Source organism: Oxyura jamaicensis, chromosome 1, assembly GCF_011077185.1.
Source record: "Oxyura jamaicensis isolate SHBP4307 breed ruddy duck chromosome 1, BPBGC_Ojam_1.0, whole genome shotgun sequence".
In the NCBI taxonomy this organism is placed as follows: Eukaryota; Metazoa; Chordata; class Aves; order Anseriformes; family Anatidae; genus Oxyura; species Oxyura jamaicensis.
The window spans coordinates 128,379,661-128,392,780 of record NC_048893.1 but is presented as its reverse complement, the minus strand read 5'-3'; the positions used below and the strand labels follow the sequence as shown (position 1 = coordinate 128,392,780).

Sequence of the window (13,120 nt, the reverse complement as noted above, 5' to 3'; positions counted from 1 at the left end):
TGCAGTTATATGATTATTTTTATCCTTTAATGTAAACTGAAGGAGTAAGTATGCTTGTAAAATGAAAAAAAAGGACTGAAAAATATAACTACAACCCTGTCTATAGCTGCATACCTAGATGTAGCTTTAGACCAAGTTGTCTGGCTTCAAACTGGGTGTTATACTAATATCAAAATCTCAGGTTTAAAGTGTAATGCAGCTTGCAGTCTGTGGCCCTAAACTGTTCTTGTGTAGAATTTTGTAGCCATGGCATACCTGGAGATAATGCTCAGTTTTCTCCTCAATATGAATGCTGCAGGTAACCCAATGCAAAGGCCAGCTGTCAGTGCTCCCTGCACTTTACTCCTGCCTGTCCCAGCCATGGTACTTAGCTGATCCTTGGAGTTATTTTCAGGTTTAGTTTCCCAAGTATCCAATGCAGCTGAGGTATTTTGCATGCTTTCTGGTTTGACAGCACACTCTTTTAGCATTCAATATTTGCTTTTCAATGTTAGCATCTTTGGCTTGAACAAGTTCACTCAACCTTTTTAATGAAAATTGCAGCACATGAAAACTCTTTTTCTTCAGTTAAATATCCCCCAAGTACTTCACAAAGTATAAGGGCAAAGTAGTCATCATGAATAATCTCATGGCTTTTAGAGTGTAAGACACAAAAATAGGAATGAGTTGCTTAGCACGTACACTTAAGGAACACTGAGGGAAATCTGACTGCTTTCCTTGTTGGCAGGTGGTGTTACCCGAATGACTGTCTCTCTGGTGGTGATTATGTTCGAGCTAACCGGAGGCCTGGAGTATATCGTACCTCTTATGGCTGCAGCTGTCACAAGCAAGTGGGTGGCAGATGCCTTTGGGAAAGAGGGCATCTATGAAGCTCACATTCATCTGAATGGTTACCCGTTTCTGGATGTGAAGGATGAATTTACACACCGAACCCTGGCAACAGATGTCATGAGACCAAGGCGTGGCGAAGCTCCTCTCTCTGTTCTGACACAGGACAGCATGACTGTGGAGGATGTTGAGACATTAATCAAGGAAACTGACTACAATGGCTTTCCAGTTGTGGTTTCAAAAGACTCGGAGAGACTTATTGGATTTGCACAGAGACGAGAGCTGATTCTTGCAATAAGTGAGTAGAGAGTATCAGTGTACGCGTGAGTGTGACTTTGTTAGGGATTTTGATAGCATAGGATGTTAACAGTGTCATTCACCTTGAAAAATGGATAAATTGAACCAAATTTTCCACAAATCTGGCTTTTACTCATTGCTAGGACACATGAGCTGGAAGCCCTTCTATTGTAACTGGTAGATTTCTGTAGCCTTGATGTTTGTGAGATAATTTTGTTGTCACTCACAACAGTACAATACGATCTGCTTGAGACAATAAAGATAAGCCCAACTCGTATGACCAGAAGTTTGCCAGAAGTAGATCAAATGTCACTGTGGTGCTGAGCTTCCTGTAGTTTCATGGGCTGCCAGTGGCAGCTGGGGCAGTTGTTAACCTTTGTCACCCTGTGACAAAGTGCATGTCCCTGTACTTCTTTCTGTTTTGCTATCTCATTTTTTTCTCATGTGTAGGCCTTTTGCACTAGAGATGGAAGACTTTTCATTGGAGGATGTTGATGTGATTAGATCTCAATGCTTGGTAAAGGATGGTTGAGTTTTGTCAAGCATCCAGTGTAGAGCTGGATGGTTAACTCACAGCGTGATCTAGATCTGTAAGGATTTTGACCCAACAGATCCTTTCCTGTATGGTCTGATGGCTAGGTGGGGATTGCAAAGTTGTACTATATGAAAGCAAGTGTTCCCACATTCCTTATACCCAGAGACCCAGGTCTGCAGAGGTCTGCAAGCCAGAGAAATCAACTCAATGGTCTGCTCTCAATTCTGGCAGTCCTATGGTGCTGAAGGCCACCCAGGTGGCCTGACAGGCTGCTGGCAGAGCATGGTTGCCTTATGCTTTGCAGAGGGGTGGACTAGGAGTATCCTAATCTCCCTGAAATGGAATTATTCCTCTCTGTGTGAGCTTGTTTCATCCCTCTACTTCAGGTACCTTTAAAAAAACTGCTGTCTCAAATGGAGCTGAGGAAACTTCTATACTCTTCAGAAAAGAAAATCCATAAATAGAAACTCGGGTTTAGAAGCCTACTTTCCTGCTCACAAGGACTTCTCACAAAGCTAAAATGAGATTTGAAAGAATGGTGCTCTTTAAAAACACATTTTTGGATACATGTGTATTTTTGTCTGTCAGATGTAAAGAGATCCATTCCAAGTGATCAGCCCTAAAATTTATATTCATTTATTCAGGGATGCTCAGCTGTTACTTGGTTTTTCTCTTATCATCCAATAGCAGAAACTCATCAGTGCTGGGATGCTATATACAGAAGAGAAAAAGAAATGACAGAGCCCAGTTTTCTCCCCATAATATGCAACGCAGAATTCTCTTCAGTAAGAAATGTGTTTCTGATTTCTGCCCTTCTGTGGTGTAAGTTGCCGTTTCAATGACACAGAAAAGAGTCTATAAACTCAATTAATTTTGCATTTATTTATATAAGTAATTTATCAAAACACAGGAAAGCAGAACAGACATTGCTGCCAGTTTTACAGCTCCTCTAATTACACAATTGCAACCTAACTTCCAAGGTGTATGGGAATCTAAAGTTTGTTTTTTTGTTGTTGTTGTTGTTAAAAACACACTATCACTGGTTGCTCCTTCTTCCAAAAAGAAGGGAAAGAAAGTGTCTATGAAGTCACAATTCTCTGTGTACCAGTCTCAGTGTAAGAGAATTTTAAATACACCAAAGTAAGGTCCAAGTCTGCTGCAATGCCCTCTTTAAACAACCAGTTTTGTCCGAGGGCTAATCTTCCTTTGGTAGTAACAAAAGGTGTACATCCAATCTAGGATAGTAAGTATGTGCCTGTAGTTTCACCAAAAGCGTAAATGCCAAAAGTTTATGCCATTTATAAAATAGTTTGCATTTTATCCTACTTTTGCTAATGATTTTGAAATGTCTTCTGTATTCCCCTGTGATAAGTAAAAAACCTTAATTAAATGTTTTTGGCCGGCTCCGTGTCTGGCTTTTACAGTGTGCATGCCATGTCAGGGCTGTAACACTTGCTGCCATTCTAACTTCATAGCCTTCTGCATCTCCCTTGCAGAGAGGTATGCCAGTGGGAAAACTTCATGGAGTGAAGGTGCAAAGCCTTCACTTTAAAAGCAGAAAGATCTGATGCTGTCTGAAGTGAGTCATAAGTTTGAGCAGCTGAATCTTTTGATTCAGGTCATAAATGGCAACATAAATTCAACATGGCTGAATAGACTTGCTAGGAGATATGTGAAAATGACCAGCTATGCACAATAACACAGAAATTAATTAAGAATAAACTCAGTGAACATTTTAGATCAAAATGCTTTCCTGTTTGAAAACTGTTTCTCTGACATCCACATTTTCCAGAAGAAAAGGTACTGTGTCCTGACCTGATCTAATTAAGAGTATCTTTAATAGGATCAGAGACAGAACTGAGATTTTAAACCAAAAATTTATCTTCATAGATAAGTTTTCCTAAGAGGCTTAGCTGTAAGGGACCTTTGGTAACCGTCTTTCTCTTGTGCTGGGCTTGACAGCTCCCTGGTCTCATTCTGGGCCAACTCTGTGATACGACAGTTAATCTTTCCAGTACATCATAATTTTAGGTATGGTTTGTGTCTTTGTGACTTAGAATCTAGATTTGGTGTCACATTTCCAAGAGACATGGTATATGGTTTCAGTGTAGGGCAGAGCAAAACACTCGTTTTGTACCAAGCTAGCAATTTTTTGATAGTTAATCTTTCAGTGAAGGGTAAAGTTGCTTTGCATTTATTGCAGAAGTTGTCTGTGCTCTTGGGTAATAAATAATGACAGAGTAGCTGATGTGTTGTGAACTTCCACCTCAGCTTGCTTCACAGTTGTGTTCGTGGAGCCGTACCCTAGGTCTCCCTAAACCATAAAATTACTTGCCAAGAGACAGACATCACATGCAGTAAAGCATCTTTTATTCTCCTGTACAGGTTCTTATCTCCTGTTCAGCCTGACAGCATCCAGAGATACTGGAGTAAGGTCTGCAACCAGTATAGCCCCATCTGCACAGAACAGTAGCCAGGGAATGAGGTCTTTGGAAAAGCAGAGTCAGGCTCACAGCTGTATCTCTGCTTTCACTGCACTGTGCTCTGCAGAATATATCCTCAGTTTGAATTAGCTTTGGTACCTCTATGCGATGACACATTGTGCCATTATATAAAATCATAGAATATTTCTGAGTATATGCTTTCAGCTAAGAAGCCTCAGCTTTCTCCTGCTTGATTAATTGTGCATCCGCAGTGTGCAGGCCCAGGGGATTCACTGTAGAAGTACTCCAGTTCCCTCACACGACTGACTTCTTGAATGAAGGCAATAACTACTCAGTCCTGCATAAAATGCCTGCTCTCACACAGCTCTCTGTCTTGTGATTTACCTATGCGTCACTTATTTTTTTACTATGTGGAGCACTAAGCATGCTCTAGAAATGTATGCAGTCCCTTCAAAGTGGATGGCAGTGCCACTTCTGATTGCTCCGAAGCACCTTCAGGAGGATTGCGTCCTTCTGTTGCTCCTTGTTGAGCAGGCAGGCGAGCAGGTTAGGTGAACCTGGGTGGTCAGAGTCACCCTCTGGGAATACGTGTCCACATTTAAGATGACTCCTACTTTATAGTCTTACAGTAGGGGAGTATTGGACTCTGTAAAGCTCTTTTTACATTTGGCCAGCTTCAGAGGCATTGTACAGACGGCAGGGTCCTGGACACAAACCAGGTAGCCTGCATAATGTGCTTTCCCCAGTGTGGAACTGAAAGAGCAACATAGTTAACATAGGCTGTGAACTCCTTAATATGAGAGGCCATTTCACATTTGGGAGAATTAATTTACTCTGTAGCTAAGACAAAAGTCTTCTGTAGAGCCAGACATTGTCATCCACTCCTTCTGTTAAGTTATATCTATTTTCCTTATCCGCTGACTGCAAAAATCATCTGTTCTTCTGTTTTACCTTCTCTCTTAACTCCTCCATGCAGTGAGATTGCATACAAAGTCCACCATTTTTATGATGCCACTGAATTTGCTCAAAATTACTACATCATTCAAGTTTCTCTAGAGAGATGCTTGGCTTTGAAGAGTGAAGTCATGTCTTTGGCTAATCACTGTTTTCCAGGGTCATTGCTGCTTTGGGAACAGCAAAGTAGTAACTAAAGTGCTTGGGCCTGTTGCTTTGGGTGCAGCTTCAGGAAGGAAATACCTAGCTGTCAAGGACTTTTATCAAAGGGTGGGACTTACCTTCAGTTTGATTAATGATACCTCTTACTGCAGATCATATATCAAAGAGCTATGCAGGCATGTTCACACTTGAAATTGCATGTATGGATCAAAACAAGATGAGACAAAGTTAGCATCATTCCTATAAACTGCAAAAGGGCTTGTAATATGTGGAGTGAGAAAGTCGAGAATCATAATATAGTGATATTAGGTTTGAGCCAGCACTGCTCTGGTTCCAGAAATATTACAAGACAATGATCATTAAAAGGAAAAAAGTGCAGCTGGAACATGTTGGAAACCATTACTGTCTACACATTACAAGTCGCAGAAGCAAGTTTCTGCACTTTGATTGATGGAAATGAGCTCCAAAAATATGTGCATATGCTTTGAGTATGTCTGATTTGCTGTGCCTCTCAAGAACAGAAGCAGCCTATATTAATCAAAGATAACAATTCCTACCATTTCCAAGAATTTATACCAAAAAAATAATAATAAAATAAAAAATAGAAAAGAAGACAGAATGAAACCCTCGGAGCCAAACAAAAGGTATGCTTATTCTGGGGAAAGACAAGTGGCCTTTCATTTGGAAATCCACCTCAAATGTTGTTCACACCCTGTAGTGATGAATAGAAATGAGGTAAACACTACAGAGAAAATAAACCACTTCTATGCTAAGAATTCTTGAGGGGTCATACTTTAAAGTAAAAGGCTTACACTGATCATGTAAACTCCAGATGTAGTGTGCAGTTCACTTTATCATTTGATCAAAGTATGAATGAAAGCTTTTGACCTTTTGGAAAGGTTCAAATACATACTATTGAGGAAAATACATCAAACTCATTTACTGCTATATATCGTTCCTCCTTTTGCTGTCTTCCATTTAGTAGGAGGCTTATTTTTTCTGCCCTTTTAGAATCTCTCTATATAAACTCTATTTAAGAACTTAAGTGCAAAACTGCATAATTTTCCCTGCAACCTGGAGAGGTGTGCCAGTCTAGAATAACACCCACACTGCTCCCAGACTCTTGGGAAGTGATTTAGTCTTTTGCTACTTTTATGTTTGTAAATAAATTTGCCATGCTCAGGTTTCCTCAGCCCCACTGAGAAATCTGGGAACAAATAGACTGCTCCAAGGTGACTGGGACCATATAGAAGCTGTTGACTCCTCTCCTTCAAGTGTGCAATGGAAGTTTTTGTTGTGACTCTCACAATGGAGGAAACGGCTTATAATCCTTTGAATTTGACAGTGGTTTGGATTAGTGATGTTGGTGAATGCAATGAGCCACACTTTTATTCAGGAAAACATTACGCCAACCAAGTAAAAGTATGTATTTGTAAAAATATCGTAAAAATGTCGAGGAAAATATATCAGAAGGAAATTCATGTTTTCTCCAAGACCTCAACTCTTAGGACCTCAGTAACTGACAAAAGGCTACTACTGCTTTTGCTTTCCAAAGGAGGACAGTTTTTTCATTGTTATTATCAAACCTGATTAACAGGCCTGACTCACACTCTGACTTGATCTTTCTTTATACAGAGAATGCAAGACAGCGTCAGGATGGGGTGGTGAGCAATTCCATCGTGTATTTCACTGAAGACCCCCCAGAACTGCCACCCAATAGTCCCCATCCACTGAAGTTGCGGCGTATTCTCAACCTGAGCCCTTTCACCGTCACTGACCACACACCAATGGAGACCGTGGTAGATATCTTCCGGAAACTTGGACTCCGACAGTGTCTTGTCACTCGCAGTGGGTGAGTAGATGCTGAGTCAAGCACGCTTTAAGAATCTTAGAAGGTTTTCTTTAGCATTAACAAAAACAGTTTGTGCATCTAAAGCCAAGTAGAGATAGTAACTAATTAATCAGCACCTCTGAGACACTCAGGTGAATATTTATATACTATTTTGTGGATGGAAAACGGAAGGGAAGTGTGCCCAGTCTCTCTTCAGGGCAGCAAAAGAAATCCGACTCACAACCTAAATGCTCCTACTGGGTGTCATGGTTCATGCTGTTCTCCCAAATCCTTAGTGTATTTTCATGTAGATAAGGTAAAGATAAATACAAAATATACTGTTGTGACTCCTACTATTTTCATTTTCAACAGAAGCAAATCTGGCAAGTAGTATTGTTTGCAAATGATGTGCCTGTTCCTAGACATCCAGCTAGATTAGATGCTTAAGAAGACTGTGATAAAGATGTCAGCTGAGGAAAATTAATTCATTCTGCTTTCTTTAATGGAAAGTGGAAAGGCATATAAACTGAAAGTCCACAAAAAAGTGTGGGCAAACTTGACATTAGAAGAGTAAAAAGCTGCATTGTATGCAGTAAAATAAATCTAATAGTTCCAATGAGGTTTCCATTATTTTGGGAGTATTGCTCATCACAGGAGCTTGTGGTAAGAAGGAACTTTACAACAGGACAGCAAAACCAGAGCCATCATTTTCAAATGTGGAAGACTGAAATTTAGTCTTCTGCAAAACCCCTTTTTGTTATTCAAATATAATTGGTATCGACAGAGTGCTCTCAGCATTAGAAAAAATAAGTACAATTTCTTGGGACAGAAATTTAGGTTCTGTTTTGAGGTGCTTTGATTTGGAATTTTTCATATTGAGTTCTGGTACTTTCACTAAATGAAAGGTGGAATAACTCTTAACAATGGCACAGTTTCAAAGTTCAGCGCAACACTGCTTTCAATGAATATAAATAAAAGCCCTGGAACATTGAGTGTTAAAGAGTTTTTTACTCTTGGGGCTAGATGCCCTGTAGGTCTCACATTTCTTGACAGATACAATTCATTTAGCATCATATAGGTGTGAAATTATCACTCAAAGTTGAAGGAATTGTTATGTCAGAAAGCAAGAGTTTCAGGAAGCCCATGCTTTTGCTTAGTTTGTGTACTATTAAACCCCAGGCATGCCCTACATCAGGTCACTGGTGCCTTGGTTTTATGCTGTGGATCCTCTGCAGCCTGAGCCTAAGGAAATTCATTAGTTTGTCATATGAAGTGTTGGTAATTGTAGCTCCTCGCTCATTCACGTTCACAACAAAAGGAGATAACCCAAAATACTTCACTTAATGATCATGGCTGAGGTAGTAAACATACATGAGGTGAGAATGCTTGTTATAAAACAGAATTTCTAGGAAATAGGATGGCCGGTGGTAATGGAAGCACAAAATAAGTCCCTGTAGCTGAATAGGAAAAAAAAAAAAAAAGATGATATATGAGATGATTGTTGACCTTTTCTTTCCTTTTCTCCTCTAGGAGGCTGCTGGGTATCATAACTAAAAAGGATGTATTAAGACATATGGCTCAAATGGCAAACCAGGACCCTGAATCTATCATGTTTAACTAGTCTGGTAAAGGATGAAGAAAGTAACCCCAAAGGAATCCCTTCTAGATTAACACAAAGACTATGTTCAGTGTTTCATTTTGTTTAAAGAGAAAATGTAATGTGTATGAGGAATGGCCTAATATGTCTCTGACAGAGGGAGTGGATGCAGGATGGCACTCATTATTTAATGAGGAAGGCAGTTTAGAAGCTCTGAGCAGCTGCAGACATCAAGCTGTGTTTCCTTAATGAGTTACCGAACAGCTCAATTGGTGCATTGGTGGGCGTAAGTGATGTGGTGCTGAGAGACAAAGAGCCAGGAGCACCAGTGGGATGCATAAAAATTCACAGGAACTCAGGAGGCAGGTGTGAAGACTAGCAGACACCGTTTACGCATAAATTGTTAACAAAGATTTGTGTTCCAAACTAGAGAGCGTGTATGAGTAATGCCAGTTGTATTTGTTACTGAAATCATGGCTATTTGTTTGCTAGTAAATTATACCATTTTCATGACGGAAAAAATGTCATATTTTAGAATGAAAATTTCTGTCACCTTCATTTATTTTTTTAAAAGTTAAGTGATTCAGGACTGAAATTAAAGGAGCAAGAGCACACTTAAAGTCATTTTAAAATGTAGTGTCCCCTGCTCCCTGTTTTAGTCCTTTGAATTTTACAATTTGTATATATACAATTTATAAATATACAGTTCAGCATTTCTGTCAATCAGCTTTTCTTTATTAATATTGAAATGTGACTTATTTCTAAGGATTTATTATTTCTCTATGCAATTTTGCATACAGGTACTGTAATATTTAGTATTACGTAGTTTGCTATGACAACAGGAAAAAGCATGAAAACCCACGGAGGAATTTTCAAAGGCACAAAAGGGAGACTGGTATCCAGCTCTCATCAAAGCTAGTGACAAGAAATTGAATCCTTTGCCTGCCTCCCCTTATGTAAAGAAAAATATTTTTTCACAGACTTATGAAGTTCTGCATTGATTTCTGATTCTCCATCTAGTTCATTTTCTTCATTGCCTTTTCTTGGCACTTGTCTGCACCTGCCAAGAGATCAGTTAAGTTAATTTAACAACCACAGACGTTTATTCTGTAGCAGATCTACTCTTTACGCTTCTTCCGCCAGTCACAGGACTGCAGAATCGCTCCCCACAACGCTGTGGCAAGGATAAGGGATCAAAGAGACTGAGAATGCAAATGACAATAGCAAGGCTTTAATTATTGATCTATTTGCAGCAAGAGCACGATTTAACACCCCTCAGTAGGAACCTCTAAGCCACTCAGGTAAAAATGCTATGTTTTCTTAAACCCTGGTTCTCATCCTGCATAAGATAAACACAGTCAATGTTGTCTGTGTCAAAATACTAGCACTTTAGTCAAGACTGCTGTCACTAAGAGGTGACCAAATTCTACTGTCAGTAACACATAATTCACACTGCCCGGTGTTTGGTTTACAACTATCAGTTTAAAGATAATGACTGGAGAAAGGCTGGATTCTAACTTAGGTTCCTCAAATCCCCAGCAGGAGGGCCTTCTGACCACCTGAAAGTCGGGACTATTCATTCAGGCATCGAAATCCTCTACTATTTTTGCTCAAATACATATAGATACCAGTAGCTCAAATCTATTGCATCCAAATGTTTTTCAGAGACAGAGATTAGGGAAGAAGAATATGCCAGATGAACCTTTCATTACTCCAGACAAGAGCCATACATGTTAAACCAATTTGTAGGCAGTGCACATGATCATTGTGTCCCTGACCTGAGACAACTAGCCAGGTGCACCATAAGTTAGATGCCCAAAGTTACAAATTCCTCCTCTTATCTCCAGTGACCCTGCTTCCGTCTGGCAGGTGTCCCACTGCATTCAAAAAAAACTATGGCCCAAATTGTTTAAGTAAAAGAAACGGAAGTGAAAGGATAATTTTAATCTGCTAAGTACAGCATTTAACAATAGTGTTTGCAACAGACTGACATAAATATATGTAGCTCTGGCCAAAGCCCATAGATATTTCAGTGTATATTTTTGTTAAACATCTGCAGTACAATGTATTATTAAAGGGATATTGTTAAAACTATGAAAACCATAGGACTGAGCAACCCTTTCATTCTGAAAATAGGAAATGCAACATAACATTTTTGTTCCTTTTGTTTTGTCTTTGAAGCAGTCATCAGCCAAACTCATAAAAAAGCAACTGACTCAACCACCAAGCTCGTGAAAATTGGATTCCCTTATCTGAAGAGAGAGGCCATCTTAAAAAATCAGTGAATTTCCAAAACTAAGCCCAAATGGGGCTTAGTACAAATGTCAGGTTCTAACCAAAATTATGAGATTCTAAATTTGCTAACTTTTGAGGGCACTCTTGTTCTGAAATTGAAACTGAAGGACTGTGTTTAACTTTTCATTCTTATAGCTCTTAATATTGGTATATGTTTGATGAACACTTTTTCCATCTCCCCTTATGTTTATATTGGAAGCAAGTGTGCAGGCTCTCTCACTTGAACACTTCTAAATACCTCTTTTGCTCAGAAGTCAATAGAAATAAGTCAGGAAGTCCATTTAATTGAAATCAACCCCTGTGCTTCATATATATCAGGGAAAAGGAAAGGTCTTAATGCCTTCTCTGTTGGCCAAGGAAATTTCAGTCCATGCCACACTAGAATTTAGTCCATGGCCGAGCTAACTTTGAAGAGCATTCAGAGCATGTGTTTGCTAACAGAAACCAGGATAATATTCATGCTGAAAAAAAATGTCATTTCCTGAGGAAGACGATATTGAGTCAGCTAACTGAGATTAAACTCGTTGCAAATACAAATTCATCTGGGTATTGACTAGGGTTATGGCTCAGTCCATGGTTATGCATAGGCATAAACTTGTGTGGCAAATTCCCCTTCGTACCCAGAGGCCTGATCCACTAAAACCAACAGCCAGCCCTGTGATATCTTGTTGGCTGCATATGAGAAGGACTGAAGGACATTCAAGGACTTAAGAACAGGGTCCGTAAGACCAGCATGGTCATGGTTTGTAGGGAGCAACAGAAGAAATTGAGACTTTAACTTTGGAACTACCACCCAAGCAGAAGGTGGGTAAATGAGGGTCCCGTCCTTTTTTACCAAACATGTTCCTCTTTAGATGGCATGTAAATATTTAAGGGTCAGAGAAAAAGGTTTGAATGTGTAACTGTGTACATGGGTGGTTAGACTACTGCTCCTAGTTCCAAAGTCTGTTCAAAATACATTAAATCTCCTTAGAGCAGGGACTGACATCTAGCTCTGCAGAAATGGCATAGGAATAGCTGACTTCAGCTGCCTGGTGTTATCATGGCTGAGTTAATGCTAGAATGACAAGGAAAGCTTAGAAACAGGACAGACTTTGCTAATTAGAAAACTTCCAGAGATGGTAGTTGGCTGTAAGTCCTTCTGTTGAACTTCCTTCATGCTACAATTTTCATTGCTCTTAGAGTTTGAGTGGCTGCATGGGGAACACTTTGTATAAATTAATATCATGCTTTTTGCAAAAAATGCAGTTATAATGTAATAATTCCCCATAACAAGCCCATTATTAATTATCATTTTCCATCTGTATTCCCAAATGTGTCTCAGAAGTCAGTGAATAGACTCTAAAAGGCATAGTCTCAGCCTTAAGTATCTGAATCTGTGTAACACAAAATAGAGTCACATAGCCTGATGAATCTGAGTTACATATGTACTTTGATATACAGTGCTCAGTTTATGCAACCTCACATTCATGTAGTTGGATTTAAATCCTCACGTTCAAGCAGTTGGACTTTGATGTCACATTAAACAAGAGAACATAAACCTTTGAATGATGCAAGTTCAGTATTGTAACTTCGTTTTGCATGAACTGTGTTCCATTACATTCAGCTTCTGATGTATACTTGAAGCAAATTGTACCCGAAAGTTTATTATTAAAACAGAGAACATGGATGGGATTAGCCAGATCCTTTGGCTGTCACAGTAACACTAATTATTAATTCTTATGCTTTGAAGAAGCAGAAAAAGAATGTTTAAGAATTATGGAAGACCCATTGATTCCGTGTTGGAATGACACTATTGTTAAGAATATTGTTTTGCTTTTTTGTTTGTTTGTTTGTTTTAATTGTAGAAAACAGCATATATGTTGCACCTTATCAAAAACAATGTTTGGACTCTATTTTTTAAATAAAACTGACTTACTGTACTGGAAACATTGCTCGAACATATTATTAATTGGAGTATTGTATCATAATTTCTTTGTATGATTTTGATGTTTCCTTTTCCTACCTATAGGAATAATTCAGGCTGGATGAATGGTTTAGGATACCTAATTCAGCATTGGGTTACCTCATATGAAATTAGAAGTTAGTACAGTCCATGCAGTAGACTTCAAAGAATCAACCTTGACAGCTGGCTGTTTCATTGTTGGAAGGAAATGATTTTCACTTCAGCATCACAA

The 13,120-nt window shown here is 39.1% G+C and overlaps 1 protein-coding gene across 2 annotated transcripts in view; it reads left to right on the top strand.

The window, feature by feature from the left end:
• Window positions 1-12,872, top strand: part of CLCN4 (chloride voltage-gated channel 4) — a 46,857-nt gene extending 33,985 nt beyond the window's left edge. For both annotated transcript variants that reach the window (XM_035342231.1, XM_035342300.1), the window contains exons 10-12: window positions 728-1,126; window positions 6,856-7,072; window positions 8,582-12,872. In XM_035342231.1, coding sequence (XP_035198122.1) covers window positions 728-1,126; window positions 6,856-7,072; window positions 8,582-8,672 — 707 coding nt within the window. In that variant the 3' untranslated portion in view covers window positions 8,673-12,872. The remainder of the gene's footprint in view (window positions 1-727; window positions 1,127-6,855; window positions 7,073-8,581) is intronic.
• Window positions 12,873-13,120: the final 248 nt, after the last annotated feature.